The sequence below is a fragment of the Oncorhynchus keta genome, unplaced genomic scaffold (assembly GCF_023373465.1).
Source record: "Oncorhynchus keta strain PuntledgeMale-10-30-2019 unplaced genomic scaffold, Oket_V2 Un_contig_2186_pilon_pilon, whole genome shotgun sequence".
Lineage (NCBI taxonomy): Eukaryota > Metazoa > Chordata > Actinopteri > Salmoniformes > Salmonidae > Oncorhynchus > Oncorhynchus keta.
Window position 1 is genome coordinate 309,322 of NW_026282653.1, and position 25,595 is coordinate 334,916.

The 25,595-nt window shown below is 42.1% G+C and overlaps 1 protein-coding gene across 1 annotated transcript in view; it reads left to right on the forward strand.

The window, feature by feature from the left end:
* The window catches only part of LOC118375193 (plectin-like), a 114,385-nt gene that overhangs the window by 79,298 nt on the left and 9,492 nt on the right, over positions 1 to 25,595 (forward strand). Inside the window, exons 20-32 of the mRNA XM_052505005.1 lie at positions 61 to 186; positions 320 to 472; positions 731 to 885; positions 1,194 to 1,320; positions 1,676 to 1,859; positions 3,963 to 4,114; positions 11,181 to 11,359; positions 11,497 to 11,635; positions 12,027 to 12,383; positions 12,614 to 12,697; positions 12,797 to 12,901; positions 13,585 to 13,683; positions 22,183 to 25,542. Of these exons, the coding sequence (XP_052360965.1) occupies positions 61 to 186; positions 320 to 472; positions 731 to 885; positions 1,194 to 1,320; positions 1,676 to 1,859; positions 3,963 to 4,114; positions 11,181 to 11,359; positions 11,497 to 11,635; positions 12,027 to 12,383; positions 12,614 to 12,697; positions 12,797 to 12,901; positions 13,585 to 13,683; positions 22,183 to 25,542 (5,220 nt within the window). The remainder of the gene's footprint in view (positions 1 to 60; positions 187 to 319; positions 473 to 730; positions 886 to 1,193; positions 1,321 to 1,675; positions 1,860 to 3,962; positions 4,115 to 11,180; positions 11,360 to 11,496; positions 11,636 to 12,026; positions 12,384 to 12,613; positions 12,698 to 12,796; positions 12,902 to 13,584; positions 13,684 to 22,182; positions 25,543 to 25,595) is intronic.

Below are 25,595 nucleotides of genomic sequence, written 5' to 3' on the forward strand. Positions count from 1 at the left end.
ATTAAAATGCATCATCCTATCTCTAAAACGGTTTGTGCTCCTCTTTTTCTACCCTGGTAGTTTTTCTCAGACGTGAAAGAGGCAGAGGAGAAGATGAAAAAGATGCAGGAGACTATGAAGAAGAAATACACGTGTGACCGTAACATCACTGTCACACGACTCGAGGACTTGTTACAGGACGCAGTTGTAGGTTGACTTATTCTACTTTATTGAAGAAGTGAAGAGAAAATACAGCAACTCTGATTCAGTGACATTACTAAAGCAACAGCATCTTTCATTGTCTGTTTTGTTAAATACCCCTGTGGTGGTTCATATATAGGATGAGAAGGAGCAACTGAAAGAGTTTAAGACCCACTTGAATGGGCTGAACCGGAGGGCCAAGACCATTGTCCAGCTGAAGCCGCGTAACCCTGGTACACCAGTCAAGGGTAAAGTGCCTGTCCAGGCCATCTGCGACTTCAAACAGATGGAGGTGAGGAGATATTACTGTTCATGTGACCAGCTTTCCAGTGGAGGAGCAAACACTCTTAGGTTACTACTTAGTATAAGCGCATCTTATCAGAATCTGTGGAAATTGAGTGTTTATTCAAAACATAGATTAGTGACACTTAGAAGTATAACAGCAATAGTATCTGTTGATTTTATTTATCTTATTAGTCATGTTCGAAGGCCTGTCATTAGAACTGGTCAGATACAGTACAACATGGGAGTTTCTTTTTCTTTTTTCCAGATCACAGTCCTCAGAGGGGATGAGTGTGCGCTGATGGATAACTCTCAACCATACAAGTGGAAAGTACAGAACCCCAAAGGCAGCGAGGCCACTGTGCCCTCCATCTGTTTCCTGGTTCCACCCACCAATAAGGACGCAGTGAGCGGTGTCTCAGGGTGAGGCAACCAATCATCTCCTTGCCTTAAAACAATATGACTAAAACCTTTGATTTCGCCTTACCATTAACAACATTATCCTGGTCCCAGATCTGTTTGTGCTCTTGTCCGCTCCATTGTTGTTTGCAATGACAATTCCATAAGGAGTTGGCAAGAGAGCAGATACAGAATGGCTACCAGGCTAAAATAAGGTGGATAGAACTTCTGATTTAGCCCTTTGATTTAACCATTGTCAGACATTTGATGCCTCGTAAAGACATTTGACCCCAGCACTTGTATGGTTCACTAACCTCAAACCTCCTCCACAGTCTGAACGAAAGTCACCAGAACCTGCTGGTCCTGTGGCAGATGCTGCACGTGGACATGAAGAGCCTCATGTCCTGGCAGTACCTGATGAGAGACATCCACCTCATCAGCTTATGGAACATTACCATGGTGAGCTCAAGGTTTCACACAGGTTGTGTCTCAAATGGCACCCTATTCCCTATGTAGAGCTATACGGGCCCTGGTCAAAGGTAGTGCACTACATAGGGGATAAGGTGCCATTTGGGACATACAATATACACTTTTGGAGACAGTAGATCAGAGAATAAAGAACACATTTTTTTGTCATTAGATGGTGTCTCTTGGTTGTAGAATTATATTACTCCCTCAGAATTATTTATTGTTAGCTATACAATTCCAAAGGTTCTGGAATGGGGGGGATTTTCTGATGTAATTCAGGAAAAGAGAATATAACACTCTGCCTGACCAGGCTCACCCTCCCTATCTTTCTTCCCCATCACTGCAGTTTAGGACTCTGACGGTGGAGGAGTACAGGCTAGCATTGAGGAACCTGGAGCTCCACCTCCAAGACTTTCTAAGAGACAGCCAGGACTCCCAGCTCTTTGGGGCAGACGACCGAATGCAGGTGGAGAGTGGCTACAAAAAGGCCAGCCAGCACTACGAAGGACTTCTGCACTCTGTGGAGAAAGGTGAGTGTCCGACATCCGAGCATTGAGAAGGCCTGTATAGTACAAGAAGAAGCATCCAACCAAGTTATTTTTGATGACATCAGTATTGCACTTTGTTATGCACACTTTATTGCACTCTTTATTGCATACCTTCTGAGTTGTCGTTGCATTTTCCATTCATGAACATCACGATTTCAATATTTGTTGTTAGAAATGTTGAATTTCATCACAGCCATTTGTCTACAAATAGTGGTTAACTGTTGAATTCACATTACAGGCAATGTGGTGCCCACTGGAGGTAAGGTGTCCGTCCTGGTTGCAGTGTCAGACTGCAGTGTTGACTGGCTAAGCTTGATAGATAAGGCTGGAAATAGGCCGTTCTGATTCACTCCATCAACTTCTCTCTTTCTAACCATCATTGTCACCATCCAAGATTTTCTCTAACTTCGCTGTTCATTGTGTTAGCCACCTTGTCAAATCGCATGAGTTTGCCTGTGTTGATGCATTGTGTTGTTTAATTATGTGTAATAATTCTGAATTTTTCTCCTGCATGAGCTGGCAGTTGATTGAGTTTGATTTTGAGAGTGAAAAACACAGCAGCGGTGTGGTTCTTGACATGCTCAAACTGGTGTGCCTGGCACCTATTACCATAACTTGTTCAAAGGCACTTAAATATTTTGTCTTGCCCATTTACCCTCTGAATGGCACACACACATAATACATGTCTCAATTGTCTCAAGGCTTAAAAATCCTTCTTTAACCTCTCTCCTCCCTTTCATCTACACTGATTGAAGTGGATTTAATGACATCAATAAGGGATCATAGCTTTCACCTGGATATATATAATTTTGCGCTGTTGGCGGTAGGTGCACTTGATTCATCAGCACTAGTGCCGAGAAGGCAATGTGTTCCCATTTTGAATCATTACATGTGTCTGAAGGTAAAACTCTGCCTATTCGGCAGGCCCAGAAAGCAAATTACGTGTACCTATAGGACTACCACTGGCCAATCAGGTAGCTCAGACAACTGTGTCTGCAGTTTCCTTGAGCCATTGACTTAAAATAATCCTCAAGCACACAGCAAAGTTGATACTGTGAGATTTAAAAACGTTTAAATCTATGACTAGAGAGAGACTCAACAAATACAGCAAAGAAGCTGTTGTTTTTATGTGTAAGTTAGTGTTTAAGTTGTTATTCACCACAGTCAACATTTTGTTCAACACTTTTATAAGCCATGAAATGCTCAATCTCCCTACTTCCACTCACGCTGCGATGAATGAGTAGCAAAGTGTTTCTATAAGCTTGCGTTGTTGTTATTATGAGTAATAAGATGAATTGGTGAATGAGGCATAAATAATGAAGTGGAAGACATTGTCCCCTTTTCTCAGCGGAGGGAGAGGGGAGGGACGATGAATAGGGTGAGAGGCAGAGCCTCACCGCTGCTCCCTCCACTCAGACTGACCATCAGATGCAGGCCATCAGTCAAGTAAAATAAAAGAAGCAAATGATTATGCTCACTCAGCTGTGTCTCACAAGTAAAAGAACAAATGACATAAACTTAGCAAAAAAAGAAACTGTCAACTGCGTTTATTTTAAGCAAACTTAACATGTGTAAATATTTGTATGAACATAACAAGATTCAACAACTGAGACATAAACTGAACAAGTTCCACAGACATGTGACTAACAGAAATGGAATAATGTGTCCCTGATCAAAGGGGGGGGGGGGTCAAAATAAAAAGTAACAGTCAGTATCAGGTGTGGCCACCAGCTGCATTAAGTACTGCAGTGCATGTCCTCCTCATGGACTGCACCAGATTTGCCAATTCTTGCTGTGAGATGAACCCTGGTCCAAAGTAGTGCGCTATATAAGGAATACAGTTCCATTTGGGATGCAACCCATGTAAGCTGATAATTTTAAGCAAAAATATGCTCTTTGTATCATTCAATATTAAGGGAATGAGGTGATTTCCTTTACGGTTCATTGAGGTTCTTAACACTGTGTTATAGTCTAAGAGGTTAATCAGCGATCAGAGCACTATTTTATGATCTGGGATTCTGGTCCTCTTGAGCTGTAAATTAATATTTTTATACACCTTTGTAATGGTTTCTCCATTCTGTTCAGGTGAAGAAGAAGAATCTGAGTGCCTGAGCTACCTGACCAAGATCAAGGACCTGCGTCTGAAGCTGGAGATCTGTGAGACTCGCACTGTTACACGTCTGCGTCAGCCCGTGGACAAGAACCTGGCTTGCGCCCAGAGGACCACTGAGCAGAAGGTACTGCAGGGACTTCACCCCTAAGTGACATTGTTTTGTTTTGTTTATTAGGATCTCCATTAGCTGTTGCACATGCATCAGCTAGTCTTCCTGTGGTCGACACAAAAATACAGTTCCTTCAGAAATTATTCATATATCTTGACTTATTCCATATTCTGTTGTGTTACAGTCGGAATTCAAAATAGATTAAATATGTTTTTCTCACACATCTACACCCTACCCCATAATGACAAAGTGAAAACATGTTTTTTAGATTTTTTTGCAAATGTATTGAAAATTAAATACAGAAATATCTCATTTACATAAGTATTCACACCCTAGATTGAGCAAGATGGCGGACTGAACACAGTAGTGTAGATCACCTCAAGATCAAAACGTAATATTCAATATCGGTAAGTTAGACTAAATATTAGCACATCACAAACTGGTGGGTAATAACCTTCAATCTGGATAACAACACAAAACAAATCGTAACGCTAGAGAAATTTATCGACAAATATTACCAAAACAAGCAACACCCAAACATGACGGAGAGTAAAAAAGGAGAACCCATCCCGAAAGAAAACGTAACTCTTCGACTGACACAGATATTTTAAGCTTTTCACAACCGGGAATGGTAAGGGTGGGAACTGATCTGTTAAAATCGATAAATTACAAATTGGGCATACTCAAATTAGTCAGTAAGGATATAAAGGAGTTGAAGGCAAGGCTCAAGATGAGTGATGAAAAAACTGTGACATTGGAGAAAGAAACAAACAAGCAAAAGGGACAGTCAACAAGATTGAAACCAACGTTAATGAACTTAAAAAGGAAAACATATTTTTGAGAGAAGCCTTACTTGACATACAGACTAGATCCATGATAGAACATCTGGTACTTACTGGTATCCAAGAGAAAGAAGGAGAAGTTCTTGGAACGTGTACACCGTTTCGGACAGAGATATGAGCGGCCAATCGTTGCCAAATTTGCTTTCTTTAAAGATAAAATAATAGTTAAAAGACTGGGTAAAAGGCTTGCTGGCACGAAAATAGACATGAATGATCAGTTCCCGAAGGAAATTACAGAACGGCGCAAAGTTCTGTACCCAATCTTCAAGGAAAATAAATTGAAAGGAAAAAGTGTAGCTCTCGTCGTCGAAAAAATGTATATTGATAACCAAATGTTCCGAGACACAAAAACTACTCCAAGGCTATTCTAAATATTTCAAAGTTCCCATAGAGTCGTCGAATAATGGAACACGCAAAACTAGCCATGGTAGAGATTGTAATAAAAAAATATATAGAAAAGCAATAAAATACAACAATTGTTAAAGAAATAAACTACAACTACACTATACCATTCTAGTTAGGGAATATTGGGGGAAAAAATGTTTCAGACATTCCATTTACAGTATTTAATAAATTGATAAGACATCATTAGAAGAAAGGATAATTAGTGAAATAATACATCATGAAATATAAAGGAACTGAACACAAAAGTACTGAATCAACATGGAAGAGATAAAACACAGAGGACATAGAAGGCACAGTATGTGGGTATGTGTATTGTGATGGAAGTTGGGGTGTGTTTTTGTGTTTGGAAAAGTGTGGAGTTAAGTGAAAAAGGATAGTGGCAGCAAATCCCAGAGCCCATGTGTGTTTGTTAACAGGGGTTGTGAGAGAGAGCTTTCAATTTTGTGCAGATATGGGATACACATTTTAAAATGAATTATTAATATATTTGATGTATTTACTGTCATGGTGGAATGATCCACAACCCTATACTCTAGACACCCAAATGAGTGACCCATACACTAAGGAGAAGTTCTTATCTATTTTATGGGCCTACTGTAAGTAGCCTATACGCAGCCAAATCAGAAAGATGAATGTGGTCAGAGACCTACTAAAGCAGCACCGCCCCCTCAAGATTCTGAGCCTGCCTGGCAGTGTTGGTCCTACAAAGCCAAAGCCCACTGATAGGAGAGCATAACATAGAAGGAAATTCAGAAAGCTGCTAATGAAAACTAATGACTTTGACAAATTACCCACACAGAAGTACATCTTTGTTTTGACTGATGTCCACTCAGCATGTATTGAGTGGGCAGCCATAGGTGGTCGTAATACTCAGATAATATGTTTGCAAACTTAGTGTCACGAGTCTGATGGGAATTTAGAGAGCTGAATTTAAAGTATGGGGAGATGGGTCTAACAGTACGTTCCAATGGAAATCCTAGTGATAGCGGTTTGGATGGTATGCTGCGATCACGTGGCGTTTTTACGAGACTTCTCATGTGTTCATATGTGAGTCTCACTTTTTCCACTCCCAAAAGTAGTCACGTCTCGTCCTTTACGTTGTGTCTGGCCGAAGTGATTATTTGGACATTTTGTTAAGTTTTGCAGCTACACAGATTCTATTTAGCGCTGATCTTTTATGTGACTGTTAGCAGGAGGAATGTGCGCTTTTCTGCCGTTAACAAAAGATGAAGTAAAGAGTTATTTTATAGACAGACACCCTTTGGTGTCTAAAGCAGCTCTCCTCCCATCAGTAATGAACATGGGCAAGCGGACTGAGAGAAAGCTGCCTCGAAAATGACTCCTCCATAATATTGGAAATGTAAGCTGACAGACTCTTAAATCATTTGTCATGTTACGGCATACCCACGTTTATTTCATTGTCATTTAGTTCCCCTCAACAGTCACACTTTCTGGAATCTTTCCTTGGCTGGCTTTATTTTGCGTGGGATGATTTTTTAAATCAGTCATTTTCCCCTCAAAAAGAAATAATGGCTGAAAACCGTGACCCGGCAGCGCTCAATGGTTGCTAAAGGTACTCCCATGACTTGTTTTGTTGTTGCTGTATTTCTTTTATTTGTCAGAGTGACTCAGGGGACAATGCAAGCCATATGCATTAATTTATGCCACCGTAACCTCTTAATAAATTCAAGGCTTATTTTCAGAAACGTAGCCAACAAACTGATAAGGCTGTGGCTTTTTTCATTTTTTTAAAAATACGTTTTTACGATAAAAAAGGCTTTTGGAGTTGTATATGATGAATTAAGATCATGTGGAAATGTCTAGCATCTGACTCAAAAACTCTGTAGGCCTGAAGATTGCAGAGGAATTTAAAAAATAATAGTAAAATGTCCCAGTAGCACTCACACCGGCCTCTCTCCACTTCATATTTCATAACTGACAGAATGATATCCTACATTTAGAGTCTTCCCAACTGGAAGCAAGTGCCTGTTGCCACAGTCAATTAAGCAATGATCCCATTATAGAAGCATGCCAATAACTCTCTCTTTAAAACAGGTGGATATAGATTACTATCTCTGTTGCCAAGTTCATGGTGGACAACCAGACCAGTGGTTATTTTCATAAACAAAATCATCTGTTCTGTTTGCATAGAACGATTAGTGTTGGATAACAACAGATTTAGTTATAAAGACTAAAGAATTCATACAGCAGAGAGTTCAAGAAACAAAGTGAACCGTTCAGACTGCATGTCAGTCCTCTGGCTACTTAACAAGCCTTCCTGTTCAGTCCAGTTCAGATGCATATGGAATAACTGGAATAAATGGCAGAGATTGGGAGCCCTTTAGAGTGCAGCCTGGCACGGCGATAAAACAAGTGAACTACACTGGCAATGAGTAATGTGGCACCCTGTGCACTTGCTCCCATTACAGGCCGCTTGTCTCAGCGTACTTACTCATAATACTTTTGCTATGCAAAAATGGTCCATAATAATAATAAATAATGACACTGATAATCACATGTTAAACCGCAATTTGCTGACACTTCATTGGCAAACATCAAACCCTCACACTGTGTTTGTGTTTAGTTTTTTGGACGGCTCGAGCGGTTGGTGTGAGTAAAGGTAGAAATTTGGCCGTGGGTTCTCCAGGAAGGCCGGAGAGGAAACCAGCATTATGAAGAGTAGACTGTTTTAATCCACACTTACATTTGCGAGTGGATCTGTTTTTTTTCTTCCGTTTTTGAAAAAAAAACTCTCCCAGGGTTATTTGAATAACATGTAAAAATGTCAAGACGCAGGTTTGGAATCACATGACCAAGTCATTACTGTCAAAAAGGAACGGCTGCAAACGGTAATATAGTTTTTTTGTCGAGAGTTGTTAAGGGCCGTTGTGTTCATTTCAGAATCAATCATGGGCCGAGTGGTGTTTCGAGACGAAAATCGTTTTAGAATATATTTGACAGAAACAGTAATGAGAGGGAGTTGAGCTTTTTTTGTATTCCCAAGTAGTAAATGAACAACTCAAGCAGCCCTTGTGGCCAATAGCAGACAGTGTGCTTTCGTGTGAGTGATCTTTAACATGGCATGGCTGTACTGTACAGTAGGGGTGTGTGGGATGCAGGCCTGAGATATGTGGAGCGAGAGGGAGACCTCCCCTAAAGTCCAGAAGAAGACACACGTGTTAGCTATTTTCCTGAATAATGATGCATCAACCTAAGAGATCATTGATGGACAAAAAATATCATTATCTTAATAACTTAAGTGTGTTTGTTTTAAAGGTCTACATTGGATAGGATAAAGTAATCCTTCTCACCCCCCTTAAAAGATTTAGATGCACTATTGTAAAGTGGCTGTTCCACTGGATGTCATAAGGTGAATGCACCAATTTGTAAGTCGCTCTGGATAAGAGCGTCTGCTAAATGAATTAAATGTTAAATGAAAACCTTGACAACCTTGTACCTAGCCGGTTGGTGGTCCCCACCCAGGCAGTGGCAGTGCTGTCAACACTAGCTGCTGTAAACCCATGGGGAGGGGATCACACTCGGACATTCAGAGAGGGGGCATATTGTTGTGGCCCTGGTGGCACAAAATCATCAACAGTCTGACTGCACAGAGATGCTTTGGAATAGGGTCACAACGGGGAACCAGCATGTGGGTGTTTCAGGGGAAGGGGGTGTATCTGATCTCCATCACCTAGGACTTGACAATGGTTCATTAAATCTCTCAACTGCAACTGTATATATATTTATAAATCAAGTCCCTTCTTGATTTGGGATCTGGGATGGAACAACTGTTTAGCATCTGTGTTTATGGTTGTTTGTGGGGGAAAGGGGTTGTGTGTGTGTGTGTGTGTGTGTGTGTGTGTGTGTGTGTGTGTGTGTGTGTGTGTGTGTGTGTGTGTGTGTGTGTGTGTGTGTGTGTGTGTGTGTGTGTGTGTGTGTCACACAACTGTTGCTAGGGTGTAAAGATGTTAGGAACAATATAGGATGAATCACAATAATTGCTTGCCAAAATGTAATTTTTGTAATGTCAATCCTGATAAAAATGTCAGTCTCTCGATGTGCAAAACTGATAGAGACATACCCCAAGCGACTTACAGCTGTAATCGCAGCAAAAGGTGGCGCTACAAAGTATTAACTTAAGGGGGCTGAATAATTTTGCACGCCCAATTTTTCAGTTTTTGATTTGTTAAAAAAGTTTGAAATATCTAATAAATGTCGTTCCACTTCATGATTGTGTCCCACTTGTTGTTGATTCTTCACAAAAAAATACAGTTTTATATCTTTATATTTGAAGCCTGAAATGTGGCATAAGGTCGCAAAGTTCAAGGGGGCCGAATACTTTCGCAAGGCACTGTATATTTATATTCCCATTATTGTTTTTTAAATACTTCAAGCTCTGTCAAGTTGATTGTTGATCATTGCTAGACAGCCATTTTCAAGTCTTGCCAGAGGTTTCTTCCTTCCTGACCACCCATGTAGGCCAAGTTAGTCTCTTTATGACAGTTGTCATAGATCGTGGCTAAATCAAATCAAATCAAAATCAAATTTTATTTGTCACATACACATGGTTAGCAGATGTTAATGCGAGTGTAGCGAAATGCTTGTGCTTCTAGTTCCGACAATGCAGTGATAACCAACAAGTAATCTAACTAACAATTCCAAAACTATTGTCTTATACACAGTGTAAGGGGATAAAGAATATGTACATAAGGATATATGAATGAGTGATGGTACAGAGCAGCATACAGTAGATGGTATCGAGTACAGTATATACATATGAGATGAGTATGTAGACAAAGTAAACAAAGTGGCATAGTTAAAGAGGCTAGTGATACATGTATTACATGAAGCCTGTAAAGAGAGAAGCCTGTAAATCTCTTGATGTTACCCTGGGGTTATTTGAGACTTCCATGAGCATCTTTCGGTCAGCTCTTGGGCTGAATTTTGTGGGACTACCTGCCCTAGTTAGATTGCCAGTGGTCTGGAATTTTCTCAATTTGTAGATGATCTGTTTGACAGTGGAATGATGTACTTCGAATTGCTTGGAAAATGATATCTAACCCCTCCCAGACTCATGGACATCAATAATCCTTCTTCTAAGTGCCTTTGATAGGTCTTTTGACACACACATATGGTTAAGACCAAACCAGACCAAGTTTCTGGACCTTCCCAAGTTACTCTCTAATGATTTTCTAATTATTTGCACTTGTTGTGGTGCACCTGATTCAAATCTTTGCCATTTTATGTCATGGTAAAGGTAGGGGTATACTGACTTTTTTCCAATAAAAGTTAACGTTTTTGTGCGTGATTTGTTAATTGGTTTACCTTTGGTTGGAATTTAGCTCAAATATCCAGGTGTCCAAATATGTCAAACAAAATAAAAAACACTTTGCAGGGGGTGTACTTATTTTTTCACATGACTGTATGTAATTTAAATTCAGGGGGTCACCATGCCACTGCAATGGTTACCGTAAATCACACATCCAATCCCAAAGTAAACAGACTGAAGTTAATGGTAGATCTGTGATGAATTGTCAGCCCAAAATAGATAACATACCTATTTGAAACAGAGCCAGGCCACATTCAACAGAGGGTTATTGTTTAGGAAAGTATTTCAAGTTCCCTTGTGTCAAGTAAATTAAGTTAGGCAGTAGAAGGGCAAACTAACGTTTTTAGATCAGACATGCTGTGTAGTATGTTACATCTGCTCGATTCTTGTCATAATTATTTCAGAAGACCTTTGTATTCCTATTTTGCTTGTTAGCAACTCCATGAAAAAAAGACTGCAGGTGGAATGGCTAGTTATGGTCCATTATTCCCTTTTCTGCTCATAGAAAGTCCATTCAGAGTTGGAGGACTTGAAGAAAGACCTGACCAATGTGGCTGAGAAGACACAGAAGGTACTGACATCCGCTCAGCAGTCCAGCTCCGCCCTAGTACTGTGCTCTGAGCTGGATATTACGCTGAAGAAGATGGAGCACATCTACAGCCTGTCCTCCGTGTACCTGGACAAGTGAGTCCCTCGCTAACTCTGATTGTTACTACATGCATATCAAAACCATAAGACCAATAAGTAACATCTTCAATCTAAATAGTTTATCTGAATCAAAATACACACACAGCTAACACTATACACCACTCCTTGTTTAGACTGCAAACCATCGACATAGTGATCCGCAGCACAAAGGGTGTAGAGGACACCCTCAAAAAGTACGAAGCCCGTTTACGAGATGTCAACAAGATACCAACAGACGAAAAAGAGGTGGAGAACTACCGCACCCAGCTAAAGGTACAGTATCTCTGTTAGAATTAACTGTATTCTATCCGTTGGTGTGTAGACAATGCTTTCATATGGACTGGTTATCAGACAGTGACTTAATGATTTCTATGCATTTCTAGCAATGTTCCTCTCTCTCTCCCTCTTTCTTGCTCTCTCTCCCCCCCTCTTTCTTGCGCTCTCTCTCTCTCTCTCTCTCTCTCTCTCTCTCTCTCTCTCTCGCTCTCTCTCTCTCTCTCTCTATATATATATATATATATATATATATATATATATATATATACTCTCTTTATATATCTCTCGCTTTCTCTCTCTGTCTACTCTCTCTCTCTTTTTCTCTAACTCTCTCACTCGCTCTCTGTCTCCCTCTTTTTCTCTTTCTCTCCCTCTCTCTCTCTGGTAGACAATGCTTGGCGAGGCCGAGGATGACCAGAATACGTTCGACACTCTCCAGGAAAAGCTGCAGAAGAAGATGGTCGTAAACGAGCGGATGACGCAGGTCCACAGCGAGCACGATGCCGAGCTGGAACACTTTCGCCAAGTAGTGGCTGTGCTAGAGGAGCGCTGGCAGGCCGTGTTCGCCCAGATAGACCTGCGCCAACGCGAGCTGGACTTGCTGGGGAGGCAGATGCGCTCCTACCGCGAGAGCTATGACTGGCTCATCAGATGGCTCAATGATGCCAAGCAGAGGCAGGAGAAAATCCAGGCTGTGCCCATCGGTGACAGCGAGGCCCTCAAGCAGCAGTTGGCACAGGAGAAGGTACTGTACAACTGATAATAATAATAATTCTACCAAGATGCTCAGTGTTTTACATAGTAACAGGGAAACTCACCTAATCCACCATCGATGTGAGGCACCCAGGACTAGGTATCAGGAGGCTTCCATTACAAATAGGGGAGCTGAAGATTCTTAGCTCGATGATGGAATGTAATGTAATGTTACGTTATCAAGACTCGGTTTTTCAGTTTTACAATCTTTTATTATTGCAGAAACTCCTAGAAGAGATCGAGAAAACCAAAGATAAGGTTGAGGAGTGTCAAAAACATGCAAGGTCATATATTGATGCGGTCAAGGTGCGTATGCAGATCAGATGTCACTTAAAATAAGATTATGCAAATGCAGATTTGTTGCATCAATGATATTTGTATATTATGTCAATGTGTTTTCCCCAGGACTATGACCTTCAGTTGTTGACGTACAAAGCTCTGATGTCACCTCTGGCTTCACCCCTAAAGAAAACCAAAATGGAGTGTGCATCTGACAATATCATCCAAGAGGTAGACATATAGACATGATGGGGAATTTATTTAATAGTCTTTTACAGCTTCAAGTAGCTTTAAAGTTGTTTACAATTACAGTGAGCTGCAAAAGTATTGGGACAGTTTTAATTAAACAATGATTATGAGATATAGGTGCAGACTGACAGCTTTAATGTGAGTGTATTTTCATCCATATTGGGTGAACCGTTTAGAAATGGCAGCAGGTTTTGTACATAGTTTTAGGGGACCAAAGGTATTGGGAGAAATTATATGTGTATTAAAGTAGTCCATCATCAACAGTCAGAAATGTAGTATTTGGCCACATATTCCTAGCACACAATAATTACATCAAGCTAGTGACTACAAACTTGTTGGATGCATTTGCTGTTTGTTTTAGTTGTGTTTCTGCTTATTTTTTGCCCAATAGAAATTAATGGTAAATAATGTCTTGTGTCGTTTTGGAATCACTTTTATTGTAAATAAGAATAAGAATGTTTCTAACACTTCTACATTAATGTGGATGCTACCATGATTATGGATAATCTTGTCGTGAATAATGATGAATGCAGGCATAAATATCATACCCCCCAAAAATGCTAACCTCTCCTGTTATTGCTGTGGTGAGAGGCTAGCATGTCTTGGAGGTATGATCATTATTCACAATTGTTTCAGGACTTTAAACATCTGGAATTGTCTTTCAGTATGTGACTCTGAGAACCCGCTACAGTGAATTGATGACTCTGACCAGCCAGTACATCAAGTTTATAATGGAGACACAGCACCGACTTGAGGATGAGGAGGTAATTGAGGGACAGATTGAAAATAGGCAGCAGCTCCCTGCTTATCCACTAACCATAACAACAATATCCTGGTCCAAGATCTGTTTGTGCTATCATGTCAACTCTGTTCCATGCCAAACATTTTGTGGCATGTCAAGGAGTGGCATGATGGCACGAACAGACTCACATACGCAGGCTATAACAACAGTTACTATAAAACACTCTCTTTATGGAAAATCAAATATTTCCTTGTCAGTATATAGTACCAGTCAGAACACCAGTTCGCCAGTTTTTCTTAATTCTTTACTATTTTCTACATTGTACAATAATAGTGAAGACATCAAATCCCCATTTTTGGACCTTGTCTCTTATTAATCAAATAATATATCTTCCAAAATATCTTGCATAAAAGTAGGATTAGATTATGCAGTAAATGTCAGTAATTGGGATTGGCTTGCTTACGTACAGTAGCTTTGACATTTTACAAACCTCTGTACATGGCCGTGTAGGTGCTCCGAATTTTTCCTAATAATTAAAAAATACTGATCAACTCGATTTAAGCCTCTGTGGGTAATACACTTTGCATGGTCTTTGCACATTATTATTTCTCTGCTTCTGTCCTTTCAAGTTTATTTCCAATTTTAAAACATGGTGGATTGAATTTGAAGAAGGTAAAATATAATACAATCTTAGTCCAAGGTAAAGTTCAAGAGTAGTAGCCAAGTCAGTACATTGAACGTGTTCTTTGATTGATTCTTATTTGATTTTAGTAATGAAAGATGAAATGGTTTCTACAAGAGAAAACAAGGAAAAATGTCTCAACTGCATTATGCTATTCAAGATCTCAATAGTGTTGTTGCAATGTAAAGTCTCACTATGTGAGCCATACATTAAGTATGGGATTATTTTCTCAAAGCAAATAGCAAACATTTCTGTCCCTAGATAACGAATATTTATTCATTTGAAATACATTTAGGTTCCGACATTATTGACAACCATGATAAAGATGAGCAAAAATGACTGTATAAAATAAATTGTGTGCTCAAAAACATTAGAACTTTTTAGCATACATAATAACAACGTTCAAACATGTTTTTAGAAAGTTTGCATATGTATTTAAAAAAAAAACGGAAATTTAACCTTTACATAAGTATTCAGACCCTTTACTCAGTACTTTGTTGAAGCACCTTTGGCAGCGATTACAGCCTCGTGTCTTCTTGGGTATGACGCTACAATCTTGGCACACCTGTATTTGGAGAGTTTCTCCAATTCTTCTCTGCAGATCCTCTCAACCTCTGTCAGGTTGGATGGGGAGCATCGCTGTACAGCTATTTTCAGGTCTCTCCAGAGATGTTAGATCGGGTTCAAGTCTGGTCCTGAGCGCTTGGGAGCAGATTTTCATCAAGGATCTCTCTTTGCTCTGTTCATCATTCCCTCGATCCTGACTAGTCTCCCAGTCCCTGCCGCTGAAAAACAAGCCCTCAGCATGATGCTGCCATCACCATGCTTCACCGTAGGGATGGTATTGGGCAGGTGATGTGTGGTGCCTGGTTTCCTCCAGACGTGAAGGTTGGCATTCAGGCCAAAGAGTTCAATCTTGGTTTCATCAGACCAGAGAATCTTGTTTCTCATGGTCCAAGAGTCCTTTAGATGCCTTTTGGAAAACTCAAAGCGGCTGTCATGTGCCTTTTACTGAGGAAGTGGCTTCCATCTGGCCGCTCTAGCATAAAAGCATGATTGGTGGAGTGCTGCAGAGATGGTTGTCATTCTGAAAGGTTCTCCCATCTCCACAGAGGAACTCTGGAGCTCTTTCAGAGTGACCATCGGGTTCTTGGTCACCTCTCTGACCAAGGCCCTTCTCCCACGATTGCTCAGTTCTTGGAAACCTTCAATGCTGCAGAAATGTTTTGGTACCCTTCCCCTTAGCTGTGCCTTGACACAATCCTGTCTCTGAACTCTACAGACAATTCCTTTGACCTCATGGCTTGGTTTTTGCTCTGACAACTGTGGGACTGTATATAGACAGGTGTCTGCCTTTCCAAATCATGTCCAATCCATTGAATCAATCAAGTTTCTAAAAACCTGTTCACGCTTTGTCATTATGGGGTATTGTGGTTGTAGATTGCTGAGTTTAATTATTATTATAATTTTTTTAATAAGGCTGTAACGTAACAAAATTTGACCCGATTCAGGAAACTAAGCGCAACTAATGTGTTTTTTTGGCAGAAATGCCTTCTCGAACATGTGAACTTTCATGTGCCAAACAAACTTGTAAATAAGAAAAGAATTGTTAAATGATGAGCCTTGTTAGTTAAGCCACAGAAAAAGGAGGCAAACCTTACCACTAGCCATGATTGACTGAGATAATGAGTGGGCTGGACATGCCGAGAGAGGAGTTTGGATTGGTCTGCCATATTGAAGGCTTCTGTCTATTTGAGCTCATCAGTATGTGTTGGTAATCCTGTCGAACGCAGCCTTTTTTTTAGGTATTGTGTAGTGGAGCTGCATAAGTGTTGCTTTCCACTTTCTGGAGGATCAAGTTTTGAAATCAGTGGAATTAGAGTATGATAGCTAAAGAGATGGAGAAAACAGCTGTCTCCAGATTACATTTTCAAACCAAGGGCAACTGTGGTATGGCATTCCTGACAGGGAGACGCGTCCATCAGGCATGATGATGTATACAGGTGAGATAGTCTAGCGATAGCTAGCTACATTTTCAGATATTACACGTTTGTAATTTTGACAGAAAGTGGTTTCATTTCAAGCTAAAGTGTACTGTTAGCTAGCTAGCTAACGTTAGCTGGCTGGCTCCCTAGCTGACGTTATTATTTGTTTCCCAGAGGCATTTTCTTTTCTAGTTAAAGCCTAATGCTAGCTAGATAACATTGGCCCTGGTTGGTTAGCTCCCAGCACTGTGGCATTGTTGGCACTTTGTTTGTTGTTGTTTAACCAGCTAATGTTACCTGGCTGGCTTTGTTAGCTAACGTTATGTGATGTATGTGATCTTAAATGTTGCGAGCTAGCTAGGTGCATTAGGTGCATTGTTTATCTAGCTAGCTAGCTATCGGTTAAAGAATGCTCCTGCAACTTAGCATTCTTTGTCCTCCAAACACGACGAGTTGAGTTTTTACCAAAAAGTTATATTTTGGTTTCCTCTGACCATATGACATTCTCCCAATCTTCTTCTGGATCATCCAAATGCTCTCTAGCAAACTTCAGACGGGCCTAGACATGTACTGGCTTAAGCAGGGGAACAAGTCTGGCACTGCAGGATTTGAGTCCCTGGCGGCGTAATGTGTTACTGATGGTAGGCTTTGTTACTTTGGTCCCAGCTCTCTGCAGGTCAATCACTAGGTTCCCCCGTGTGGTTCTGGGATTTTTGCTCACCGTTCTTATTATAATTTTGACCCCCCACGGGGTGAGATCTTGCGTGGAGCCCCAGATCGAGGGAAATTATCAGTGGTCTTGTATGTCTTCCATTTCCTAATAATTGCTCCCACAGTTGATTTCTTCAAACCAAGTGGTGCAGGTCTACAATTTTGTTTCTGGTGTCCTTTGACAGCTCTTTGGTCTTGGCCATAGTGGAGTTTGGAGTGTGACTGTTTGAGGTTGTGGACAGGTGTTTTTTATACTGATAACAAGTTCAAACAGGTGCCATTAATACAGGTAACAAGTGGAGGACAGAGGAACCTCTTAAAGAAGAAGTTGCAGGTCTGTGAGAGCCAGAAATCTTGCTTGTTTGTAGGGGACCAAATACTTATTTTCCACCATAATTTGCAAATAAATTCATTAAAAATCCTACAATGTGATTTTCTGGATTTTTTTTCTCGTTTTGTCTGTCATAGTTGAAGTGTAACTATGATGAAAATTACAGGCCTCTCTCATCTTTTTAAGTGGGAGAACTTGCACAATTTGTGGCTGACTAAATACTTTTTTTGCCCCACTGTATATGTCTTAAGCTAAGGTGTACTGTTAGCTAACTAGCTAACGTTAGCTGGCTGGCTCCCTAGCGGACGTTATTATTCATTTCCCAGAGCTGTTTTCTTTTCTAGTTATATCCTAATGTGGCTCCTGAGTGGAGCAGCGGTCTAAGTCACTGCATCTCAGTACTAGAGGCATCACTACAGACACCCTGGTCCAGGCTGTATCACAACCGGATGTGATTGGGAGTCCCATAGGGCGGCACACAATTGGCCCAGTGTTGTCTGGATTTGGCCGGTGTAGGCCGTCATTGTAAATAAGAATTTGTTCTTAGTTAGTTTGTTGCCTAGTTAAATATATGTATTTTTTTATTAATGTTGGCACTTTGTTCGTTGTTGGCACTTTGTTCATTGTTGCTTAACTAGCTAATGTTAGCTGGCTGGCTCGTTAGCAAACATTACGTGATGAGTGTATAACACCAGTTGAATATGGCCGGTGTCAGTAACGGCTGTTTTCATGTTATCCAGAGGTATAATGTCTCTACTTCCGGCGCCGACAGAGATGGCCGCCTCGCTTCGAGTTCCTAGGAAACTATGCAGTTTTTTGTTTTTTTACGTGTTATTTCTTACATTAGTACCCCAGGTCATCTTAGGTTTCATTACATACAGTCGAGAGGAACTACTGAATATAAGATCAGCGTCAACTCACCATCAGTACGACCAAGAATATGACTTTCACGAAGTGGACCCGGTGTTCTGCCTTTCAACCAGGACAACGGAATGGATCCCATTCGGCGACCCAAAAAAACGACTCCGTAAAAGAGGGAAACGAGGCGGTCTTCTGGTCAGACTCCGGAGACGGGCACATCGTGCACCACTCCCCAGCATTCTTCTCGCCAATGTCCAGTCTCTTGACAACAAGGTTGATGAATTCCGAGCAAGGGTAGCATTCCAGAGGGACATCAGAGACTGTAACGTTCTTTGCTTCACGGAAACATGGCTCACTGGAGAAATGCTATCGGAGGCGGTGCAGCCAGTGGGTTTCTCCACGCATCGCGCCGACAGAAACAAACAACTTTCTGGTAAGAAGAGGGGCGGGGGCGTATGCCTTATGGCTAACGAGACGTGGTGTGATGACAGAAACATAAAGGAACTCAAATCCTTCTGTTCACCTGATTTAGAATTCCTCACAATCAAATGTAGACCGCATTATCTATCAAGAGAATTCTCTTCGATTATAATCACAGCCGTATATATTCCCCCCCCAAGCAGACACATCGATGGCTCTGAACGAACTTTATTTGACTCTTTGCAAACTGGAATCCATTTATCCGGAGGCTGCATTCATTGTAGCTGGGGATTTTAACAAGGCTAATCTGAAAACAAGACTCCCTAAATTGTATCTGCATATCGACTGCGCAAACCAGGGCGGGAAAAACCTTGGATCATTGTTACTCTAACTTCCGCGACGCATATAAGGCCCTGCCCCGCCCTCCTTTCGGAAAAGCTGACCACGACTCCATTTTGCTGATCCCTGCCTACAAACAGAAGCTAAAACAAGAAGCTCCCAAGCTGAGGTCTGTCCAACGCTGGTCCGACCAAGCTGATTCCACACTCCAAGTCTGCTTCCATCACGTGGACTGGGATATGTTTCGTATTGCGTCAGACAGCAACATTGATGAATACACTGATTTGGTGTGCGAGTTCATTAGAACGTGCGTTGAAGATGTCGTTCCCATAGCAACGATTAGAACATTCCCTAACCAGAAACCGTGGATTGATGGCAGCATTCGCGTGAAACTGAAAGCGCGAACCACTGCTTTTAATCAGGGCAAGGTGACTGGTAACATGACTGAATACAAACAGTGCAGTTATTCCCTCCGCAAGGCTATCAAACAAGCTAAGCGTCAGTATAGAGACAAAGTAGAATCTCAATTCAACGGCTCAGACACAAGAGGTATGTGGCCCGGGTCTACAGTCAATTACGGACAACAGGAAGAAAACCAGCCCAGTTACGGACCAGGATGTCTTGCTCCCAGGCAGACTAAATAACTTTTTGCCCGCTTTGAGGACAATACAGTGCCACTGACACGGCCTCCAAACGAAAACATGCGGCCTCTCCTTCACTGCAGCCGAGGTGAGTAAAACATTTAAATGTGTTAACCCTTGCAAGGCTGCAGGCCCAGACGGCATCCCCAGCCGCGCCCTCAGAGCATGCGCAGACCAGCTGGCTGGTGTGTTTACGAACATATTCAATCAATCCCTATACCAGTCTGCTGTTCCCACATGCTTCAAGAGGGCCACCATTGTTCCTGTTCCCAAGAAAGCTAAGGTAACTGAGCTAAACGACTACCGCCCCGTAGCACTCACTTCCGTCATCATGAAGTGCTTTGAGAGACTAGTCAAGGACCATATCACCTCCACCCTACCTGACACCCTAGACCCACTCCAATTTGCTTACCGCCCAAATAGGTCCACAGACGATGCAATCTCAACCACACTGCACACTGCCCTAACCCATCTGGACAAGAGGAATACCTATGTGAGAATGCTGTTCATCGACTACAGCTCGGCATTTAACACCATAGTGCCCTCCAAGCTCGTCATCAAGCTCGAGACCCTGGGTCTCGACCCCGCCCTGTGCAACTGGGTACTGGACTTCCTGACGGGCTGCCCCCAGGTGGTGAGGGTAGGAAACAACATCTCCACCCCGCTGATCCTCAACACTGGGGCCCCACAAGGGTGCGTTCTGAGCCCTCTCCTGTACTCCCTGTTCACCCACGACTGAGTGGCCACGCACGCCTCCAACTCAATCATCAAGTTTGCGGACGACACAACAGTGGTAGGTTTGATTACCAACAACGACGAGACCGCCTACAGGGAGGAGGTGAGGGCCCTCGGAGTGTGGTGTCAGGAAAATAACCTCACACTCAACGTCAACAAAACTAAGGAGATGATTGTGGACTTCAGGAAACAGCAGAGGGAACACCCCCCTATCCACATCGATGGAACAATAGTGGAGAGGGTATTAAGTTTTAAGTTCCTCGGCATACACATCACAGACAAACTCAATTGGTCCACTCACACAGACAGCATCGTGAAGAAGGCGCAGCAGCGCCTCTTCAACCTCAGGAGGCTGAAGAAATTAGTCTTGTCACCAAAAGCTCTCACAAACTTCTACAGATGCACAATTGAGAGCATCCTGGCGGGCTGTATCACCGCCTGGTACGGCAACTGCTCCGCCCACAACCGTAAGGCTCTCCAGAGGGTAGTGAGGTCTGCACAACGCATCACCGGGGGCAAACTACCTGCCCTCCAGGACACCTACACCACCCGATGTTACAGGAAGGCCATAAAGATCATCAAGGACAACAACCACCCAAGCCACTGCCTGTTCACCCCGCTATCATCCAGAAGGCGAGGTCAGTACAGGTGCATCAAATCTGGGACCGAGAGACTGAAAAACAGCTTCTATCTCAAGGCCATCAGACTGTTAAACAGCAACCACTAACACTGAGTGGCCGCTGCCAACACACTGACTCAACTCCAGCCACTTTAATAATGGGAATTGATGGGAAATTATGTAAAACATATCACTAGCCACTTTAAACAATGCTACCTAATATAATGTTTACATACCCTACATTATTCATCTCATATGAATATGTATATACTGTACTCAATATCATCTACTGCATCCTTATGTAATACATGTGTCGCTAGCCACTTTAACTATGCCACTTTGTTTACATACTCATCTCATATGTATATACTGTACTCGATACCATCTACTGTGTCTTGCCTATGCTGCTCTGTACCATCACCCATTCATATATCTTTATGTACATTCTTATCCCCTTACACTGTGCATAAGACAGTAGTTTTGGAATTGTTAGTTAGATTACTTGTTGGTTATTACTGCATTGTCGGAACTAGAAGCACAAGCATTTCGCTACACTTGCATTAACATCTGCTAACCATGTGTATGTGACAAATATTTGATTTGATTTGATTTAGGTAAACAAATCATCAGCCAGAGCGTCAAGTGTGCGCTCCAAGAGCGAAACGAGATGTGTGGGGCTAAAGCTTAAGAGGGTGTGAATGATGCTGAATCGGTGTAGACAAAGAAGAGCTCATCACTTGATATCAAAACATTTGAAGGTGATTTTCTCAAAAGTGAGTTTACAAGTTGATCAACTTTCAAAGCAGAATTACTTTCCCATTGTTCCTCAAATGCAGTGTATGATATACCATTGTGTAGCTCTGAGCCTCTAATTCATCCAATGTAAAAAAACACAATTTCAGCTTTTGCTACATAAGACCAAATCCAGGTGGTGAGTCACAAATGTGGAAAAAGTGAAGGGGTCTGAATACTTTCCGAATGCACTGTAGCTATCAGTATTTGAACTATGTATTTTATACAGTCATTTTTGCTCATCTTTTATCAAGGGTGTCGATAATTGTGGACCCCACTCTGTCTATCTACATGTACTTAAACGTTTAACTTTTTTGAGTATTTCAAACAGCTCAAACATTTATATTCTAACACTGTAATACTTAACATTGTTTTACCCTTTTCTGTTTGCTTCCACTCATACAGACAGCTACTGAAATACTAAAGAAGGAGGAGAGAAAAAAGTTGGCTGAGATGCAGGCTGAATTAGACAAACAAAGGCAGTTAGCTGAGGCACACATCAAAGCTATCACTAAAGCGGAACAAGAAGCCCAGGTACTCAAGTTGAAAATGAAAGAAGAGGTCTGCAGGAGAGAGGTTGTGAAAGTAGATTCTGAGAAACAGAAGCACAACATACAGCAGGAGCTGCACAAACTCAAGAACCTGTCAGAGCAGGAGATCCAAACCAAGAGCCAGCAGGTTGAGGAGGCACTGTATAGTCGTACCAAGATGGAGGAGGAGATCCTTATCATCAGAATCCAATTAGAGACTACCATAAAGCAAAAGGCCACAGCTGAGGCCCAACTACAGCAGCTCAGGGACATGGCTGCCGAGGCTGAGAGACTGAGGAAAGTTACTCAGGAGGAGGCAGAGAAGCTTCGCAAGCAGGTGAATGAAGAGACTCAGAAAAAGCGCAACGCAGAGGAGGAACTGAATCGCAAAACAGAGGCAGAACAAGAAGCTGCCAAGCAAAAGCAGAAGGCCCTGGATGAGTTGCAGAAGTTCAAGGTGCAAGCTGAAGAGGCAGAGAGGCGCATGAAACAGGCAGAAGGGGAGAAGCATAGGCAGGTCATGGTTGCAGAGGAGGTGGCACAGAATAGTGCCGCCACCGAACTGCAGACCAAACGCTTGTCCTTTAATGAGAAGGCAGTAAAGCTTGAGGCATCGCTGAAACAAGAACAGGACACTGTTATTCAGTTGCAGGAAGAGGCAGAGTATCTCAAGAAGCAACAAGAAGAAGCCAACAAAGCCAGGGAGGAAGCAGAGAAGGAGCTTGAGAAGTGGAGGCAGAAAGCCAATGAGGCACTCCGTTTGAGGCTCCAGGCTGAGGAAGAAGCCCACATGAAGAGCCAGGCTCAGGAGGAAGCAGAGAAACAGAAAGAGGAAGCTGAGCAAGAGGCAAAGAAAAGGGCTAAGGCTGAAAAGGCTGCTCTTAAGCAAAAGGAAATGGCAGAGAAGGAGCTGGATAAACAGAGGAAATTGGCAGAGGGAACAGCACAGCAGAAACTCTCTGCAGAACAAGAGTTAATTCGCCTAAGGTCTGACTTTGACCATGGTAAGCAACAGAGGTCTTTATTGGATGAAGAGCTCCAGCGCCTGAAAAATGAGGTGAATGCTGCAGTAAAAGAAAGGAAACAGCTAGAAGACGAACTGGCTAAAGTGAGAAGTGAAATGGAAGTTCTTCTTCAGTTGAAGTTGAAAGCTGAGAAGGAGACCATGTCTACAACAGAGAAAAGCAGAAATCTCCTCGAGTCTGAGGCATCAAAAATGAGGCATCTAGCTGAAGAGGCGACTAAGCTGAGATCAATCGCTGAAGAGGCAAAGAAGCAGAGGCAGGTAGCGGAGAATAATGCGGCTCAGCAAAGAGCAGAGGCTGAGAAGATACTCAAGGAAAAACTGGCAGCCATTAATGAAGCAACTGGCCTGAAAACTGAAGCTGAGATTGCCCTGAAGGATAAAGAGGCAGAAAATGAGAGACTTAGGAGAAAAGCCGAAGATGAGGGTTATCAGAGAAAGGTCTTAGAAGACCAAGCAAAACAGCACAAGCAAGACATTGATGAAAAGATCACCCAGCTTATGAAGACTTCTGATTCTGAATTGGAGAGACAGAAGAAGATTGTAGAGGAAACTCTTAAGCAGAGGAGGGTGGTCGAGGAGGAGATTTGCATCCTAAAACTAAACTTTGAGACGGCATCAACAGGCAAGTTAGATCTTGAGTTGGAGTTGAACAAGCTTAAAGGCATTGCAGATGAGACGCATAAGAACAGAGTCAAGGCTGAGGAAGAGGCAGAGAAACTCAGAAAGCTTGCTTTAGAGGAGGAGAACAAAAGAAAGCAAGCTGAAGAGAAAGTTAAAAAGATCACTGCTGCAGAGGAAGAAGCAGCACAACAATGCCATGTAGCTCAGAAAGAAGTTGAGCGCCTCAAAACGATTGCTGCCGATGCTAACAAGCAGAAGGACAATGCTGACAAAGAAACAGAGAGACAAATTATTCTAGCCAAAGAGGCTGCACAGAAATGTAGTGATGCAGAAAAGAGAGCACAGGATGTTCTGGTCAAGCAGAAAGAGGACAATCTTTCCCAGGCCAAGCTCAAAGAGGAGTTTGACATGGCTAAGAAACTTGCACAAGAAGCTGAGAAGGCCAAGGAGAAAGCTGAGAAAGAGGCTGCTTTACTCCGTCAAAAAGCAGAGAATGCTGAGAAACAGAAGAAAGCAGCCGAAGCTGAGGCTGCCAAACAGGCCAAGGCTCAGGGGGATGCTGAGAGACTGAAGAAGGAAGCAGAGCAGGAGGCTGCAAAGCGAGCAGAAGCTGAGGCTTCTGCTCTGAAACAGAAGCAGCAGGCAGACGCAGAGATGGCCAAGCACAAAGAGCTAGCTCAACAAACATTGAAGCAGAAGACACAAGTTGAGCAGGAGCTAGCAAAGGTGAAAATGCGACTGGATGAGACTGATAAGCAGAAATATGTTTTAGATGAGGAGCTTCAGCGCCAAAAGGATGAAGTTAGCAATGCTGTCAAGCAGAAAGTTCAAGTTGAGGATGAGCTATTTAAGGTCAAGGTCCAGATGGAGGAGCTGGTCAAACTTAAGCTTAGAATTGAGAATGAGAATCAGCGTCTCATGAATAAAGACAAAGCTAATGCTCAGAAATTCCTGGAAGAGGAAGCTGAGAACATGAAGAAGTTAGCAGAGGATGCTGCCAGGCTAAGCTTAGAAGCTCAGGAGGCAGCCCAAGAGAGACAGATTGCAGAGTCCGAGCTTGCCGAACAGAGGGCTCTTGCTGACAAAATGCTGAAGGAGAATATGCAGGCTATTCAAGAAGCAACTAAACTGAAAGCTGAGGCAGAGAAGCTCCAGAAACAAAAGGACAAAGCTCAGGAGCAGGCCCAAAAACTGCTGGAGGACAAGCAGCAAATGCAGCAGCGTCTTGATGAGGAGACAAAGGGCTTCCAAAAATCTCTAGAGGCTGAGCGCAAGAGGCAGCGTGAAACAACTGCAGAAGCAGAGAAATTGAAGCTTAGGGTGACACAGCTCAGTGATGCTCAGTCCAAAGCAGAGGAGGAGGCCATGAAATTCAAGAAACAAGCTGAGATAATAAATGAGATAAGAGTTTGTCTCCAAGAGAAAGAGCAAAATGCTTCAGAAAAAGTAATTGTAGATAAACTGGAGGGGCAGAGATTACAGAGAAGCAAACAGTCTGATGATTTATGTAAAACCATAGCTGACCTTGAGAAAGAAAATGAGAAATTACAAAAAGAGGCTGCAGATCTACAGACTAAGTCTAAAGAGGTATTGTGCAATGTAAAATAATCTTGTGAAAATCCATTTGCAAGTAACCATAG